Source organism: Mauremys mutica, chromosome 9 (genome assembly GCF_020497125.1).
Source record: "Mauremys mutica isolate MM-2020 ecotype Southern chromosome 9, ASM2049712v1, whole genome shotgun sequence".
In the NCBI taxonomy this organism is placed as follows: domain Eukaryota; kingdom Metazoa; phylum Chordata; order Testudines; family Geoemydidae; genus Mauremys; species Mauremys mutica.
The window spans coordinates 98,607,800-98,627,718 of NC_059080.1; the positions used below are offsets into that span (position 1 = coordinate 98,607,800).

The following is a 19,919-nucleotide window of genomic DNA, read 5'->3' on the forward strand; positions in this document are numbered from 1 at the left end:
CTCCAGCTAAGTACTCCAAAGACCTATTAACAAACATAACTCATGGTTTTGAAGAGACTGTTTTTCTACATTAGTATAGACCAAAAAGACATGTTTCAAGCAGGAGAGAGTCTTATTTATCCCAGTTTCACCTTGTCAGAAAGTTACTTTCAGAACTAGGGGAAATATTGTAATGCACAATACTTCACAAGAGTCTCAGTCATGGAAACCCAAAGAGAAGTGCCCTGTCAATCACTTGGCCATCAGACAATAGAGGAATCCAAGCAATAGTCAAGTAACTGAGACCATCTTCTACACTAACGGAATGAGTGGCAATAGCAAGCCCTACTAGAGGCTAAAACTAGTATTGCTAACGTGGCTTTTTATCTGATTCATGCTAACAAGGACGACCTAGAGCCCACACAACTGGTTTACAGACAGCATTGACAAAAACGTATTATAGAACAGACAGAGATTTAGAACGAGTTCTAAAATATAAAGTGTAAGATTATACCATGTTTACACTGGTTACGTGTTAGCATGAATCTTATTTAAAAGCATTTCAGTTAAGATGGCTCTTTCTGTAGTACAGATGAAGACTTACAGTACAGTACAGCCATATGATATTGTAAATAATACCGTAACTTCAGTGAAAATCACTCTCTATGTAGTAAAGAAACGAGTCCAAGGAAATACTAACATACATAGTTACAATATGTGCATACAGATGCTCAAGTTCAAATGTATGCAATTCTGCATATATATTTGTCGGTGCCTAATTTGCACACGTGCAGGTCAAGCATTGTACTGTGCTGACAATATACAACATACTGGCTGCCAAGAGAGTACCAAAAGCTAGTCAGTACCACCACGATGGAAGGTTAAAAGTCTTACGACTACCCCCTTTGCCAGCACCTGTCTCAATGGGTCATGCCACCAGAGGAGAAGACACCCAGACCCATCACTTAATGGTGTGAGTGTTTTTTGATGGCAGGGAAGTGGAATGTAGGGGAAAGAGGAGTGGATTCCAATTAGGTAGGACCCATATTATTTTTGTTAATAAAAAATCATTTTCTTTTGGAGTTGTCAAACTCTCACTCTCAGGCTATCAAAAAGCAAGCTAATAGAAAGATTCACTTGTAATTTACCTTTCATATCCAAGCACAGAAACTTCATACTAGATTCATGTGTGTTTAGGAGACTAAGTAGCCCAATATGGTAATTAACATTGAACATATTCATACGTGATTAACATAAGTAATTATTTTGGAAGCTTTGACAGCAAGGGTTTATATTTGAGCAAACAGAAGGAAAGTTACTTTGTAGTGTTCACCATCTCTATGAAGAGACAGCCAGTTTAATCAAAGAGAAGGATTTAAATGGCCAAGCTGCAAAACTGGTATGGGGTGCCGATTGCCTTGAGAATTCTCACTGTAAAAATTCAGTAACAAAACCAAGAAATGCATTTGGAATTTGTTTCCAAGAATGACTGTGTAATCCGAGACAAGTTAAGTTCCTCATCTGCCTGCAACAGCATTACTGCTAGGGCAGAAAAAATGAGAGGAAGACTGCTCCCCCTTCGCTGACGTGTAGCCAAGAGCCCCAAAATAAGAACACTTGAGTGACATTCACCCTGTAGCCTAATGCCTGTGGGGGAGTGACATCTTGTACCATTGTGTTTTCAGTCATTCCAAATTTGAAATCCAGTATCTGAAGTCTGACACTAGCAAATAAGGAACCTGATTCTCCACTGCGTTACACCACTTTTATACCAATGTTGTTCCACTGATTTCAACAGACTATGCCAGTTTTTGCTCCACTGGAGTGGAGAATCAGGCTTAAGAGGAAACCATTTAATCTTATGCAGAGCACAGCTGCAAAGCCGGGAGAGAAATCTTTGGTAGCTCTGATCTTAACAAAATACATAATTACCTACTTCCAAGGATACAGAGAACTTCATAGACATAATTTAAGCCTCACAATGCTGCTGTGAGGTCAACAGTATCCCCACTTTACACAGGCTGTGACCCACAGTGACGTAGTGACTTGCCAAAGGCCACACAGTAAATCAGTGATAGAATCAGGAAAAGGACCCAAACTTGGCCCTGGTCTCCTTTTCCAACTGCTAAATCATCTTTCTTTTTCCACCTCCATCCCAGCCCAAAGACTTGGGTATGTGTTGTGTACTGGCCTTTCAACTCTGGACTCCAGAGACAGATACTTAATGCTGGTGTCTATCCTCCCCTGGACACAATTTGTTACCCTTCATGGGAACTACGTAAGTATGCTAAGAGGGAATGGAACTTGCTGTGGGTACAAATGCCTTTACACCAACACAGACAATGGAAACCTCTGCCTTTAGGAATCAAAACCATGCCAACATTTTACCTTAGTAACAATCAGCAGGGAAGCACCATCAGACAGTACGCACCACGTCCCTAAAATGCAAACTGCCAATGCTTCGAAACATTGAAAAAAGCCACAACCAAACAACCCAGGCAGCACAGGGGACGGTCTCTGAGTGTGACTGAGCTTCAGTGTAACAAATCAGAAAACCCAAGACAGTTTTAGGTACATTACCAGCAGTTCAGTGAGAATTCATATACTAGAAACATCTTTACATAGAACCTAGAATTATTGTCAGCACTGGAAAAAAAATAAGCACTGGGAACTTGTGTGAGTCCAAAAAAAAAAAAAAAATCCCATGCATCAATAGAAAAACATTGTTACAAAAACTATCACTAAAGTATTTAAAGCATTCCAGACAAAAAAGAAAGCTCTCCAATTAGATGCCAGGGATTAAATTCTTTATCTCGGTATTAATGTTGTCTTCAATAGTTCTTTTGACGAAAATACCCTTTGCTATACCAAATGCTTCCCCAAACCACTGGCCGTTTGTTTTCTTTTCGAAGAGCAGGGCTGCTTGCCAAGCTAACACGGGTGTAACTTAGGAAGGCAGGGCCTTTGAATGGTGTGACGAGACAACACCTGTGAAGCAAAAAAAACCCACACCAACACAAGAACAACCCTGAGACCAGAGAGGGTTTGCTGTTACCTTAAATCTCTTCTGTTGGCCAACTCTGTGGGTGGGATGACCCAGGGCAGGCTCTGGGGAAGGCATTCCAGAACATCTTGGGAGAAGTCAGAGAAATCCACCCCGTACTCCGTCAGGATCCCTTCTGTTTCAGGCTCAATCTCACCCGCCTGCCCAAGACTTTTGGCCATTTGCCTACAGAATGGAAGCAGAAAGAAAGGGTACTTTTATTTAGTATGTACCTAGAAACCGATCATCAAGAGTTCTATCCCTGGAGAGGCCTGCTGCAGCATCCATGACTGAGCCATCAAGAGCAGATATAGTTTCACCCATTTAATCCACCTTCCTGACTTGTGGTGGAAGACTGGGAAGGCAGTAGGGCAATACCATGGCTTATGTATGCTGGGGATGATGTAAAACACTAGTCAGACTCCATGCTACTGACATTTGGTGCATCTCATTTAAGGAGACCATTTATATCAGGGGTTCTCCAACTTCACTGCACCGCGACCCCCTTCTGACAACAAAAATTACTACATGACCCCAGGATTGGGGACCAAAGCTTGTGCCCGCTTGAGTCACACCACCTCATTGCTTCAGTTCTATGGATCAATGGTTCTCAACCTCTGTCACACAGTGCCCCACACAACAACAGAAGAACATTGGGATCACCCCCTCATCTAGTCATAAAGAAAGGAGGTGTGATCTCACTCCCCTGGACCTGTTCATCAAGGGTTCCCAGCCTGGTCTCAGATAGCTCTACCTAAACACCACTCTCCAAGAGCTGAGCACACACTGCTTTTCAGTCCCTAAAAGACCAAAAGACTCTGAGAACTCTCTGAAAACTAAGACTTGCGGGCAGGCCAGAATGCTAACATGCCTATGCATTGCACAAGGACTTTAAGTTATAAGATTTCTGTCACTTAAGAATCACTGGATCCACTATTATTTCGTGGTGAACATACTCTGGGATTGAAGGCCTGGAATGGAAAAGCGAATTCAGCTGAAGGTCGCACAGGGTCCTCTTCAGCTTGTGCCACAATTCTACCAGCAGATTGCTGCAGTCACAAACACAAACAGATTCAGCCCATTTAAAGGGGGAGGGATAGCTCAGTGGTTTGAGCCTTGGCCTGCTAAACCCAGGGTTGTGAATTCAATCCTTAAGGGGCCATTTGGGGATTGGCCCTGCTTTGAGCAGGGGGTTAGACTAGATGATCTCCTGAAGTCCCTTCCAACCCTGATATTCTATGATTCTATGAAAGGCCTGCCCCTCCCTCCATGGACCACTTCGGAACTTGGAATTGGAGCAAATTCATACAGCTATTGAACAGGAATAAAATTGATGGCCTCCATAGACAGAGGAGTTAACATGCTCAAATACGCTGTTTTACAAGTATAGAATTTATGCACCTATTTCAAACCATCTTCCAGACTCTTTCAAGGCCTGAGGACACCCAGCGATCTAGCTCTCCTCCTCTGGCTAGCATAAGAACATAAGAAAGGCCGTACCGGGTCAGACCAAAGGTCCATCTAGCCCAGTATCTGTCTACCGACAGTGGCCAATGCCAGGTGCCCCTGAGGGAGTGAACCTAACAGGCAATGATCAAGTGATCTCTCTCCTGCCATCCATCTCCATCCTCTGACGAACAGAGGCTAGGGACACCATTCTTACCCATCCTGGCTAATAGCCATTTATGGACTTAGCCACCATGAATTTATCCAGTCCCCTTTTAAACATTGTTATAGTCCTAGCCTTCACAACCTCCTCAGGTAAGGAGTTCCACAAGTTGACTGTGCGCTGCGTGAAGAAGAACTTCCTTTTATTTGTTTTAAACCTGCTGCCTATTAATTTCATTTGGTGACCCCTAGTTCTTGTATTATGGGAATAAGTAAATAACTTTTCCTTATCCACTTTCTCAATCAGAATAAGATTGACAAGATAGGGTAGACAATAAGCCTTTGGATTCTCCTCCTGGAGCTGAAGTTCTGGATGGGAGTCACAGATGAAGGCAATATTGTGTGACACATTCTAACAATCTTTGATGAGGAGCTCTACATACATTTGTCTATCCTGCCTCCAGAAATCTTCCCTCAGCTCCAGTGCACATCTCACAAAACGTATTTCCTAAGGCTCTGGCATTAACCATCTTTCATTTATACAAGGATTTAGCTGCAAATGGCACAGAAACTAACTGGGACTCCACATTAGTGAAGTGACAAAGCAACACTCTCCCTAACTGACTAGAAATGTGACACTTAGTCCTAGACTCTGTCCTTCATATATCCTACACTGCTCTGTGGATAAGGTGAGGCTTGTATTTTTATTTGTTTTAATATAACACCATTAGGGCAAATGGCACTTTACAGGCAAAGGAGACAAGATTCTCTAAGTTCTCTGCATAGACCCACTGTCACACTGTTCATCTATCATTAAATCAAACTACTTGATTGTATTCTTTTACATTATTTTAAATTACTTTTCTCTCATTTTTGTTTATTAAGAAAAATCTTTTACAAAATCGGTTATGCAGAAGAACAGTGGGACAAGTTACCATGGATTTAATTACATTACAGTCAGTGATGGCTAGTGCCCACAATAATTACTTGGGCTGGAGTTAGTTATCAAACTTCCCCTACACAATACACCATATACCTCTCCTCCCCTCTCCACACCAGAAAGTTGATTATATATAAAAGTGAAAAGCTCAAACTGTGGAATTAGAGGTGTCATTAGTGAAAGTTTCTAATGGAGAGTAAAAGAGTTAGGTGGAAAAATGAAAAGAAGAGAGGGGCCTCTTCCCTATTGTATCCAGATTTTTACTGACCCCATGATCATAGTAGGTTTAAACTAGTGTAACTAGTGGATTCTCTGTAGCTCGAAGCTTTTAAAACATGATTTGAGGACTTCAGTAACTCAACCAGAAGTTAGGGGTCTATTACAGGAGTGGGTGGGTGAGGTTCTGTGGCCTGCGACGTGCAGGAGGTCAGACTAGATGATCATGATGGTCCCTTCTGGCCTTACAGTCTATGAGTCTAGAACCCTGACCCAAGGAAATTAATTCACATATATGTAGATGGCAATCAGAATAAGATTGACAAGATAGGGTAGACAACAATAATGCCAGGGAATGCATTGTGAGCAAGGTTTCTGCAATGTATGAAAAGCTGCCATGATACTGATCCTTCTGCTTTAATTTTAATGAACGAAAACAGGCACTAATTACTTTCCTAATACAGGCAAAAAATTGCGTACCTGTAATTTGGATATGCAGAATGTTCCCAGTGTTTCAACTGTGTCATAAACTTATATAATAGACTCCATTTGCACGGTACATGCAAACTCATCTTTATAAGGGGTAGGTAATGTTATCTCTTTTTCGCACTAAGGAGGGCTGTATAATAAATCTTTCAGATTATGTAGTATGCTACAAAGGACTGTGCACTTTGTTCTGCATTAAGTTGTAGAGTTCATATTCTCTGGACGAATAAAGCAGCGATAAAAGATATTGGCCTTCATTGATTCAGTTTTATGTCCAAGCTGTAGCAAAGACACACACACACACTTGGCATCCAGCCTTACTTCTCAACTTCAACATGTTTGTCTCAGTCTGATCCTTAATGTTATTTTAACGTAACTAAACAAGATACAATTTTCTTTCTTTCTTGCAGCAGCAACTATACAACATAGAAATTATCATCTAATGCCCAGCCTTTTGTAGTAGTACAGGGAGATTTGAACCTACAGGTTTACTTAGGCTGACCAGATAAGTGTGAAAAATCGGGACAGCGGAGGGGGAATAATAGGGTCCTATGTAAGACAAAGCCCCTAATATCAGGATGGCTGGTCACCCCAGGTTTAGGGGTTGCAAAGCGTGCTGTCACGCAGGCAGTTCAAGCTTGGATCCTGGGTTTGACTCCTTGGTTCCCTGCACTAAGCCCTGTAAGGGGGAAGGAGGAAGTGTCTTGTCTTTCAAACAACATCCTTCTGGCCAAGGAGGGATTAAAGAGGAGAGGAAAAACTGGGGAGGGGTGTTGAAGTATAACCTTTTTCTGCTTCCTCCAATGCCATCATGGCTCAGTACTTAATTTTCAAAGGAGCTGAACACCTGCTGCTCCCATTGATTCTAGTGGAAGCTGCAAGGATTCAGCACTTGTGGAAAAATCAGGCCTCTAGTGTCTACTTTGGTATGTTTTTCATGTCATGCCTTCCTGCTCAGGTTCTGTAGCCCATGTCCTCTTGCGTAGTTTACTGAAATTAGATTATGATCCCTAAGAATCAAATGGAATTTTGAATACTTAGGGGTTTGATGCAGGACTCATATCCTTAACAGTAACTGACATGTGATTTACTATCTTCCAGGCAACATTTCTCAAGGACCCTGAAATAAAAAGTTCACAGCTGATTTTAATTGGGGCCATATTGCAGTCACACAGACAGGATGACTTGCATCAGAGCAAAATCCAACAGATCAAGGTTAACACATACAGGATAATAGAAAGCCCTGGAGCGAAAACCACACTGTAATTCACTCCAGGGGCTGGATTGCCTTCAGGAACAGCAAGAATAGCTCAAGAGGCTTATAAATGACAGCAGTCACATGAGTTAGCTTCAGCCAAACATTTACTGCCCAACTCTTTGGTACTCGCAGCAATGCTGGACCTCCAGACATTTCAAAAAATGTCAAAGTCAACATTTTTAAACTGTTAATGACTTAACATTTCCTTTCTGTGTCATCAATGGCTGGGCATTATAGCTCTCCAGAGAGCTCTCTAATACCCTTCCATTGACGTTAGGGACAGGGGTAATATCCTGTCATGGAAAACAGTGAAAGGGAATCTGTTGCATTTGACCGTTTTGGGGAGAGGGCAGCAAAATGTCAGCACGTCCAAAAAGTATTTCTCCAAAACATCCGTGTTTACAAGCAGTCTCCGTCAGATTTGAAAAGGCGCAAATGATGGTGAATCACTTCCACTTGCCTTTAAGAACCATATTTAATCCCGATCTAGAAGAGAATCTCATTCATAACAATCTTACGTCCTGGGATCCTTTCAGGTAAAATAAAGGGCTTTACAAACTGATATACAAATACACTCAAGAGATTGTTGTTTGCATTTCTGAAATGCAGCAACAATTTAACGGTGTGCTGCAAGGAACTTCACAACAGTTAGGAAAGAGAATGGGAGAATGACATACTTGGCTGAAACTACAGTAGAAATTTAGGCAGGAAGATTGTAATTATTCATCTTAGGAGTTACTGGCCAGCACCCCTCGCACTTGGCCACAACATAAAGGGGGCCCCCAAACAAATCATAAGCACCACTTCCAGCAGCATCTAGAAGGTCTTTGGATATCGCCTTTCAAAAATATAGACCTCCCTTGCTTGAAAGTCTGAGAAGATCATACAAAGTGCAAAACGTTTTGACTACATGCTGCAGGGCTCAGTCACTGAACACTGAATTGTGTCATGAACGAAAGGTGATTCAAGGTATGATTTTTTAGTGATCACTTGTAGTCAATCTTGTATTGTTGAGTAGTATTCCACACAACCCTTAGAAGGTGCTTTGGTTTAATGAGCTTGGCAATATTGGCTCAAATAACGTCCCCTGCCATCCATATGTAACTTTTCTTCCTTAACCAGTTGGTTACTAACAAAAACTCAAATCAAAACTCTCCATTTTCTACTTATTCATCCTGACAAAGTCAAGGCATCACACTTGCTCTAGCATCCCACCTGTCCTACCACAGACTGGCATCTCTCTGGCCTCTCAGCCTAAACTGAGGAAAGGGATGAAGGGTTGAAATGATGGTCTGTGTGCACAGATCTTTCTCTATTACTCTCCTGAATCACAGGACCAAAACTAAAGGACTTGGCCAGTACAGGACAGACTATTTCAAAAGCTTTGGTTTGTCCACTTCAGATGACTCTGGGGAGACTGTTCAGACTATTGCATGGATCTATGGACTACAATACTCGATTGCCATAACACATGGCCACATCTTGGGTTTTGCTGTTATTGGAGACATTTTGGAACCTGGTCATAGCCTTAGTTTATCAAACTTCTCCCATGGTTGGAAAGTTCCTCTACCTGGGGCCATGTCTACATTACCACTTATATCGGGAAAACGTATGTTGCTCAGGGGAGTGAAAAAAACCACCCCTCTGAGCGACATTAGTGGTAATGTGCACAGCGCTATGTCGGCGGGAGAGCTTCTCCCACTCACATAGCTACTGCCGCTCGTAGCGGTAGTTTCATTCTGTCGAAGGGAGCGCTCTTGCCCGTCGGCGTACAGCGGCTACGCGAGCCATCTCACAGCGGTGCAGCTGAATCAGTACAGCCGTGCTGCTGTAGGCTCGCCACTGTAGACATGGCCTGAGCCTCCTCTGCTCTGTGACTCTAATTGTGACATCATCAGTCTGCTTAATCCTGCACGAATAGGAAGAATGAACAGGCAAACACTGCTGCATTTCATCTTGTTGCCAGCATTGGGCTCCCTATGGCAATCTGGTCTTTTCTCTTCAATCTAAATACATTTGGATTTGAAAGAAATAAAAAAGAGTCTAGGAACTCAAAACACTACGCTGGCTTTGGAAGCAACTACAAGAAGTGAAAGGGCAGACTGCAAGGTTACATTTTATTTTAAATTCCATGACAACTATTGTCACTTGGACAGAGGAACATTTAAGACCTTGAATTATACAGAGAGTATCCTGGGACCAACATGGTGACAACACCACTGCATACCTGAATTATACAGTCATGTGGGCCCATGTGTCATTGTGTCTAAAAGCCAATGTAGATGAAGCCACTGCTTTAACATTTTACTTTGCTATTAATAGACTCACACAGCACCATACTGGGGCTGGGAGATAGGAGTTCACTCGGCCAGACTCTAAGGAACAGACAGCAGCAGTGAGAAAGTGACAGGTCACAGACCGTGGCGAAGGTTCATTACCAACATTACAGGTACTGGCTTGGATCACAAGAACACAAGTACCCTAGAATATACCTGTATCTGACACTTGTCTCTCATCTCTCTGGAAAGGGAAAGGTTGGCTTACAGGCTGGTTTGTTTTAACCACTGTTTGACGTTGAGAAAATTTAATGCCATTCCACTCCAGTAATATCACTCCAAATACTACTCTATGGGAAAGGTATGTACCAGAGCAGAGCTGTGGGTATCCCTGTGCATCCCATGGATATCACCATCTCTGTATGTATCTGTATCCATTTTATCATAGTCTCTCCTTCCTTCTTTTATTCCCTTTCTCCCTCCACCTGTTCCAAACAAAACAAAAACTACACACTTCCAGCATGACAATGCGGCCTTCTTCAGAGGAGATAGACTCTCACCTTTGACCACCAGGTGGCACTCAAGAGTCACAAAAATGAACCCCCTCCCCAAACTTTCACCTCCAGGATGCTGCCAGGTTTTCCCCACAATGTGTAGCAACAAATCTCAAGGTGGCATTTGAACTTGGAGTGTTGAGCAGCAGCTCACAATGTCCTCTGCCAAGTCCCCTAGCTCACCCATCATTTTATGGGTCCAATGACACACACAGTCACCATGAAGAGAGAGAACATTTTGGGAACCTTGATGGTGCTCGTGAAGGATGGTGCATTTCAGAAATATCTCAGCTATACTTCCCAACGTGTAGTGGCCATTTTTTTTTTAAAGCTCACTTGGGGATAAATGCGGGATGAGCTAAAGGAGAGTGTTGTACCGATGGGAGTTTGGCAACACCTACAGAAAGTTCCTTGTAGATTCCACGGGAGGAGAAAGAGATTTGCAGACCGGCTAAGACTGTTTTCCCGTCAGGCAGGTGTGGTGCAAAAAGTAGAGACAAGACCTACTGGTTCCTCTTCAGTCTAGGTCCCCTCTAACATAGACCCTTAGCCATCCTTATCAGACCTTCTTACAAGGCTCCCTATAATTGTTAATCGAGGTGACTTGGGGGCACTTACAAATAAAAACATGAATCTTTTGATCACAGTCTACAATAGGTAGAACAAATTCTGGTCACCCATTGCAATTCTCATGTTCTATCATTGAGCACAGTACTGTGCCAGCCTCCACACACAAGCATAATGTTATAGATTAATTGAGCAAGAACTGAATTCAAGACGGACACATTTAGCTAACGATATTATTGTTTGCTTGATTCTGCAAGACCTCTGCCATTACTCTCTGGAGAGAGTCCACGAGACGGTCACATCTAATGGACTAATTTTCCTTTTTCTTTATAAGAATTAAGGTCAAAACATCACTATGGATCCAGTTTTAGCCAAAAGGGAAAAACAAGTGAATACCATATTTCCCGTCCCCTTCTATTCTCTCAATAATGATTTTTAAATATTGCCATTTAATGAAGTGATCTTCATTCAAAGATCTCAAAATTTTTTACAGAAAGATGGCTCCCCCCATGTTACCGATAGCGAAACAGACACGAGGGAGAGAAAGTGATATTCCTTGAGACAACAGAGCCCAGGCTGGAGTTGAGAACAAATCAAAGGCTCTTAATTTTATTCTCTGGCCTAACAGGTACATCGGGAAAGTGCACAAAGCCAAGTACATGATGAGTTGTTGTCACCTGCTAACCACAAAGACCCATTCTAACCAAAAATAACACCTCAGTCCCCTCCATGGTCCCTCTCCATTAATTTGGCAGGGTTATGCAGCCACATTTAGAAAAAAGCCAGAAAACTACCAGGCCCTTTGGGGGCCTCTCACAGGTTTCTTTCTATTTCAGTGTTTAAACAAATGTATTTTGTTAAAGTTGAAATCAATCATCAAGATTTTACACGACCAGCTCCCCAGGGCTCTTACTGAAGTCATAGCGGAGTCCCAGAGGAAACCACTATGTACCAAGACAATCATGGAAAGTTTCTTCAGTTCGGTTTCCTGACAACACCCTTTACATCTTGGAAACTACTGAAGTAGCCAAATCAGGATGCACAATAGTGCACATCAGAAGGACAGATAAGAGAAGCACTGATCGCCCAGTGAAAGAAAACATTAACGGAGCCTCAAGAATTCCCCCTGCCCTGCTGAACAGAGCATCCTTCCCGATAACGAGAAGCAGGAATAAAATGAAGATGCAGACTGAAATCTTCTGATGAAAAGGGCGGGGCAGAAAAGGAGCACATAGCATGGAAAGCCAGCGAGCGTCATGGTTAAGCCAGTCAGTTTCTCTGCTTAGCTACAGTTAGTTCCACTGCTCAGCATGCAAGCTCCTTGAGACAGATAACCTGTATTATATACTTGCCCTGTGAGGACCCTAGCACATTGCAGAGATTAGTTATTTATCTGGCAGCCTCAGAGGAAGCCAGAAATTTATATAGCCAAGAGCCATAATGTTTAACCAGCATGCAGCTATCCTGAGACATGGCAGGGGGGCACTCTGTAGAATACTAGCAGCAAGATATTTGTCTTGTGTCTCTAATGCGCTTGTAGCACATAACCAACTAAAGTCAAATTAGGGGTCCAGAAGAGAAACCTCTTTTTTCTCCAGATCTGCTAGTAGCCACATACCCTATTGCAAAGTTGCTGTCTTCCCTCCAATCCACAATCCGACAGATGAAGAGCGTACTGGAGTAGTCCTCAGGCCTGCTCACGAAGTCCGGAGGGCAGTCTGCCAAAGACACATAGGCTCTAGGCACTCGGTGGTCCACAGGTGAGAACATGGCACACTTCTTGAAGAGTTCACTGCTCTTGTCCACCAGCAGTTTGATGAAGCCTGTAGCTGCTCTGGAATGCTTCTTCTCCAAGATACAGACCACCTAGAACAATCACAGGATTTCTACATTATCACCGTCAGAGAAACTTTCATTTCCTGGTAACAGAATAACGGTGAAAGGAAAGCACAGAGGCATAGCAGAACATCTTGGAAATTCCACCCCCCCCCCTCTTTTTTTTTTTTTTTAAACAGTGCCCATTTACAAAGTGATTTCCTGAGCCAAACAAAGCTTGCCATCTTGCTCACGGCAATGGTGGAACTGTGCGTCTCCCAAGCGTTCGCTCTTCAAGGCACTTTTTTAAATTATCGAACAAAACCAGATGAGAAGCGGCAGTACATTAGCCACAATGCACAAGTCACTTCTGTAAAATCTTCCACTTGTATACTCACCAGTCCAAAACCAGTGCCTCTGTGGATCCAGTGCTAACTACGGGAGAGGAAAGGGCCCACTGCGGGGAGTTTGGCAGAAATTTTTTCACTGTGCTTCTCCAGAGTTAGGGCTTTATACAAAATGGCTTAGATAATAATAATAAATTGCATCCCATTAAATGTCACTTTCCACAAATGCATTCATCCAGGGTATATTTTTGTAGACCCATATAAATCACTGGATACAAGCAGAAATATTATCGCTAATTGTCTGGGTTTATTCAGAGCAATCCTTTTAGAAGGGCTGAAGATTCACCTCCGAGTGAAATCTGGACTGTAGGAATCACCATACTGGCTGAGATCAGAGGACAATCTAGTCCAGTAGCCAGAACCAGATGTTTCTGACACCCCTGCAGTAGGTGTGGGATAACCTGACCTCACATAGATCTCATCTTGTCTATTAATAGTTAGAAAGCACCTTAAACGTGAAGTTTAATATCCCTTCCAAAACCGTTATCATTAATTATGAGAACTCTCACTATTCTTGGTATCCATATAAATGTCCAATCCCTTTTTGAATGTTGCTAAGTCATTTTGTATAGTAAACAAATTCATTTTAAACCAGGGTAACTGGCAAAAATGGCACAGTACTCAAGCTTTTATCAGACTGTGAAGAAACTATTCCTACACAGCGGAATCGAATTCAATGAACACTAGCAGAAGATTGCAGGGAGGCCAAAGGCAGGGCTATTTCAGAGCATAATGCTGTTCAAGCCCTTCTGACATGAAAGATAGATTGTTATTCCGATGAGATGTTACCTTTGCTGTCCTTTGAAGAAACTTCTCCTGAAGAAGCCTTGGATTGTTCACCTTGGAGACATCTTGCTTCGCACCTTGTGCACAACCACTCTCTGCATCCTTCACTATATGAAACAGAGAGAGAGGTTACTTTAGTACGTCTTCCGTCATCAATTTGCTTTAGTCTTTTGCTGTCAATTCTAATCCAAACTTCAAGTACAAGTTTTAACTGAAGGGAACAAATTTGACTGAATGTCAAAATACCCCAGCAATAAATGTCATGTAATATTTCTCCAGGCCACAATGAAGAACAGATATATGTTCACTTATTGTGCACATCTGCAAAACAAAGTCAAAATAAACCCAAATTTTACAAGTACATCTATACCAGCCATAATAAACAAAATAGTGGAAAACACATTCTATTTATTAAACTTTAAAAAAAAACTGCTTGAATTTCCTGGCTTTTCTTAGTTGGTGTCATTAACTTAACATTATATAAATAGTCCTTTAAGTACTTACATTCATTTAATATTTAATTTCCTTTGAAAAACCGTATGCAGAGTTATAAAATACATATTTATCCTAAAAGAACGAGGAGTACTTGTGGCACCTTAGAGACTAACAAATTTATTTGGGCATAAGCTTTCGTGGGCTAAAAAGAAATTGAAACCACATCTCACTAGCTGATGCTCTTCGGCCACAGACATGGGGTATTAAAAAGCCTTGAGAAAAGTAATCGCTTCGCTTCATATGACCAATAGCCACTTACTACTTTTTTTCCTGTTAATTTTCTTCACCAGATACCAGGAATCTTTAAGCCAATTGCCAACCAAATTTTAGTTTTGAGTTTCACAACATGCAAGTATCCATCACAGGTAAGAGGCACATGTTAGTGCGTCTGGTATTTACAAACTGCTAGTGCAATCTTTAATTTGGTAAACACAAACACAACCTTTATTGTATAACGAGGGGAGGAGAAACTCCTCATTTTTCCCCTGGTGTTGAAACTCCCATCTACTTATGACATGTTCACTTAACATAGGATCCGGATTGTCCTGGAGAATATTGTTTTCCAAAAAGGACCAGCCCACTGGCTGCGAGTTTAAGGGAAAGTAACTGTCATTGGTCTTTTCTTAAAAGGAACAAGAGAAAGATACAAAGTAATATATGATTGAAGAATGTGTTCCGCAGGATGGCAGAAATGCTCATATGCAGACTAGAAAGACTCCAGGACAGAATTTTTAAAGCAGCGATACAGGCCCACACAAGACGCCCATCTGTCCAACAAGGCTCCCACCAATGGAACTTGCTGGTGACACGATGGATGAATGGTGAGCCGTCTCAGACTGGGAAAGGCTGCAGCTGCCAGGAGTACAGAGAAGTCAGTCAGCTCCACGTGAGTGAAATCTGCCTCAGAACTCAGAGCTAATGTGGAACACAGAGGACTGCCCTTATGTTTACAGACAGTTCTGTAAGTAACTGCTGTGCACTGCCATCCAAAGGGTACATTCACAGATGGGCAAACTTCCATACATGGAACATTTTGCCGTTAGGCAAGAGTATATTAGCAGTCACTTGGCAGCAACTGCTATCCCTATATTGATGCACCCATTTTCATAACTTTTCCCCAAAAACTGCCTTTTGGGATGAAGTTCTTCAGACTTATGCTCTGCCCAATGGTGAATTTTTAAGAAGAGTTTGAGCAAAGAGGAATTTTTATGAAGAGTTTGTGAAAGGAAGAAGGGGAAAGGGGTAAAAAAAATAAATCCCTCTCCTTTTTAAAAATGTAACCCCCGTTTTCCTCCCAGATCATCAGACCTTAAATTGACCCATCAATAGTATTCTGTGAAGGGTAAATCACAATGGATGTCATGTTGACAAACAGTTTGAAAAAACTGCTTGGATAATAAACGATTTTAAAATAGGAGAATACTGTGGTGTTGCCTTATATGTTAATAATGTACACACTTGGACTGAGGTGGAGATGGACATAGGAGACAGCAGTGTTGAGAGTCTCTGGGTTAGGCTAAAAGGGGTAAAAAACAAGGGTGATGTCATGTGAGGAGTCTACTACAGGCCACCTAACCAGGTGGAAGAGGTGGATGAGGCTTTTTTTAAACAACTAACAAAATCATCCAAAGCCCAAGATTTGGTGGTGATGGGGGACTTCAACTATCCAGATATATGTTGGGAAAATAACACAGCAGGGCACAGACTATCCAGTAAGTTCTTGGACTGCATTGCAGACAACTTTTTATTTCAGAAGGTTGAAAAAGCTACTGGGGGGGTGGAAGCTGTTTTAGATTTGATTTTAACAAATAGGGAGGAATTTGAAAGTGGAAGGTAGCTTGGGTGAAAGTGAACATGAAATCATAGAGTTCACAATTCTAAGGAAGGGTAGAAGGGAGTACAGCAAAATAGAGACAATGGATTTCAGGAAGGCGGATTTTGGTAAGCTCAGAGAGCTGATAGGTAAGGTCCCATGGGAATCAAGACTGAGGGGAAAAACAACTGAGGAGAGTTGGCAGTTTTTCAAAGGGACACTATTAAGGGCCCAAAAGCAAGCTATTCTGCTGGGTAGGAAAGATAGAAAATGTGGCAAAAGACCAGCTTGGCTTAACCACGAGATCTTGCATGATCTAAAAAATAAAAAGGAGTCTCATAAAAAATGGAAACTAGGACAAATTACAAAGGATGAATATAGTCAAACAACACAGGAATGCAGGGGCAAGATTAGAAAGGCAAAGGCACAAAATGAGCTCAAACTAGCTACAAGAATAAAGGGAAACAAGACGACTTTTTAATCAATACATTAGAAGCAAGAGGAAGACCAAGGACAGGGTAGGCCCACTGCTCAGTGAGGAGGGAGAAACAGTAACAGGAAACTTGGAAATGGCAGAGATGCTCAATGACTTCTTTGTTTCAGTCTTCACCGAGAAGTCTGAAGGAATGCCTAACATAGTGAATGCCAATAGGAAGGGGGTAGGTTTGGAAGATAAAATAAAAAAAGAACAAGTTAAAAATCACTTAGAAAAGTTAGATGCCTGCAAGTCACCAGGGCCTGATGAAATGCATCCTAGAATACTTAAGGAGCTAATAGAGGAGGTATGTGAGCCTCTAGCTATTATCTTTGGAAAATCATGGGAGACAGGAGAGATTCCAGGAGACTGGAAAAGGGCAAATCTAGTGCCCATCTATAAAAAGGGAAATAAAAACAACCCAGGAAACTACAGACCAGTTAGTTTAACTTCTGTGCCAGGGAAGATAATGGAGCAAGTAAGTAGGAAATCATCTGCAAACACTTGGAAGGTGGTAAGGTGATAGGGAATAGCCAGCATGGATTTGTAAAGAACAAATCATGTCAAACCAATCTGATAGCTTTCTTTGATAGGATAACGAGTCTTGTGGATAAGGGAGAAGCGGTGGATGTGGTAGACCTAGACTTTAGTAAGGCATTTGATAAGGTCTCGCATTATATTCTTATCAATAAACTAGGCAAATACAACTTAGATGGGGCTACTATAAGGTGGGATGAATTAATTGCCTAAATTAGATCATCCCATCATACCTTTCCCTCCATAAACTTATCAAGCTTAGTCTTGAAGCCAGATATGTCTTTTGCCCCCACTACTCCCCATGGAAGGCTGTTCCAGGACTTCACTCCTCTGATGGTTATTTTACATGTTCCGTTATGTTTAAGGTGGTTAATGAGAGTTTTGATCTGTCTGGAGAGAACAGGATTGGGTAGACGTTAGATACATGATTCTGAACCTACTAGAGTTCCCAGACTTCACATCAAATGTTTGATTTGTTTATGCCCATGTGAAACAATCTGCCGAAAAGCAATCTCAAACCACCAAGTGGAGATGCTTTAATATCCACACGGCCTTCCAATGGCCCATGTTTTAGGTGGACTCTTAGGTTGCATAATAATATCACAGATTTCCTTCGCAAGTTCCCAAATGTTACAACATAACATTGTTGTCTAACAAAATACACTGCAAGACATAGTACATGATGTGGCATTCACAAGGGCCTCTTTTGGATACAGGGCTTGCTTGGTTTTAAATAAATCTGCCGCTTCTCTGAGCTACAGAAGCAGGAGATGAGCAATTCTGTTGTCTGGTTAATAATGTTTTCGTACTGGCCAATTTAACAGCTAATCTTTGTAAAACTCTGGGCAGTCCCTACGCAGCTGTATTTGCATATTTTAGTCAAGTCTCACTATTAAATCATACTTTGCGTCAACAGCTTAGCTGTCAAGTACAAACAGCAACTCGCTCCAGTATTATGCAAATGAAGCCCATGGATAAACACACACAATGCTCTGGCATTCTGCCCATTACGAAGGCAACGGCTCATGCTTATTTGAGTTCTAGGGAGGTTTATACCACCACAGATCCTGGCACAAATACCCTTTGTCTCAGACTACTTCGCAGAGCGGTGTGGAATGGCCAAGAACTGTGTTCTCAGGGCTTGTGTGTCACATTCTATAGTAGGGTTGTGTTGTGAAAGGCCAACTGGTACATCCTCACTCCCCTCTGCCTTTAATTACCAGAGCCTTTTCGATGTAGTCTTCGAATAGCTAAGACCTCCAGGGATCATGGGGACTTTCCTCCACTGCAAATTTCTTCTACCATCTGCCTCGCAAAACAACTCTACATTTCAACCCTCACTGCATGTGTCTACACTACAAAAAATCGTACCCTTTTTCAGCAACAGTGCAGCTGCTCAGAGTAGGTTTTCAAGACACAACGGTAAAGACAGCCGAGGTTGGTTTTCACTAATGCTTTCTTAAACGGGTGTCATAAGGAGGAGGGATAGAACTTGTTCATCTTAGCCTCTAAGGACAGAACAAGAAGCAATGGGCTTAAACTGCAGGAAGGGAGGTTTAGGTTTGACATTAGGAAAAAGTTCCTAACTGTTAGGATGGTTAAACACTGGAATAAACTGCCTAGGGAGGTTGCAGAATCTCCATCTCTAGGATGGTCTAGACAGTATTTGGTCCTGTCATGAGTTCAGGGGACTGGACTCGATGACCTCTCGAGGTCCCTTCCAGCCCTACAATCTATGAATCTATATCTGAAAGGCATACTTGCTAGTGGGGGTGATGCTTCTCAAACAGGAGATGGGATGAGATGGGAACATGGTGCCCTGGGGCTCTTGGATAAAATGAGCAAAAGATGCAGGCTTTTCTAAGTGAACCTCCTAGCAGGAGCTGGCCAATGTGAGGCAGAAGAAGGCTGCTGCCAAAAGGATCACACCAAATGGACTAAAGGACAACAGTGACAAAGACACATGCACAAAGGTGCCCCACGGAGATGGCCAAAGTGGCAAACCTCTAGCCACTTTGGATGAAGTAGTATTATCCTCTGAGGCAGAGTGGATGTCACAGATCTGAAATCCACCTGGTGAGCTGTCAGATCTCAGGCTTCTGCACTAAAAAGATGCCTTTGTGGCTGAAGAAAGGAGAGACGCAACGAGAGGGCTAGAACTGCCAGGATCCAAGGAGGACCTGGCACAAAAGTTCTGCTGTAGGCAGCTTTGTCACAGACATGTGAACTGGCATTCGGTCTGTTCTAAAAGCCCCTTTCGGCTCCATTGGCACCAGGCCGTGTTCATTTGGCCCTACTGGGAAATGCTGTTCTAAAGGGGCCAGAGTTTGGTGCAGAGGTGAGCACCCACACACACGGGGGAACTACAGAGGCCATTCTCAAAGGAGAGAAAAGATCTGAAAGAAGGTGGCTTTTGCACAAAGGGGCAGGGGTGGGAAGAAGCTCTTTGTCTTATGGCAAACCAAAACTGAATTATTCTGACCCATTTACTGTAGTGGTTATCCAATGGCCATTCGATATTTCCATCCTCTGAAATGTCATGTTTTCTGAGAAAGATTTACTATGTTAGCTTGGGCAATACTTCATAAGCTTATCTTACAGTGAAAACACACTTCGGCAGCAAGAACCCAGTCTAATTCTGTTATAATCCCCATGTTTTCCTTT

General features: G+C 42.3%; 1 protein-coding gene and 1 long non-coding RNA gene across 5 annotated transcripts in view; one reads left to right on the top strand and one right to left on the bottom strand.

The window, feature by feature from the left end:
* DIS3L2 (DIS3 like 3'-5' exoribonuclease 2) overlaps window positions 1-19,919 on the bottom strand; it is a 257,856-nt gene that overhangs the window by 137,837 nt on the left and 100,100 nt on the right. For all 4 annotated transcript variants that reach the window (XM_045030053.1, XM_045030051.1, XM_045030050.1 and 1 more), the window contains 3 exons: window positions 13,939-14,042; window positions 12,546-12,793; window positions 3,035-3,208 (listed from right to left, as the gene is read on the bottom strand). In XM_045030053.1, coding sequence (XP_044885988.1) covers window positions 3,035-3,208; window positions 12,546-12,793; window positions 13,939-14,042 — 526 coding nt within the window. The remainder of the gene's footprint in view (window positions 1-3,034; window positions 3,209-12,545; window positions 12,794-13,938; window positions 14,043-19,919) is intronic.
* Window positions 9,906-15,719, top strand: LOC123377310. The gene is made up of 3 exons (XR_006582167.1): window positions 9,906-9,979; window positions 14,721-14,795; window positions 15,061-15,719. It is a non-coding gene; the product is annotated as an uncharacterized LOC123377310 (long non-coding RNA).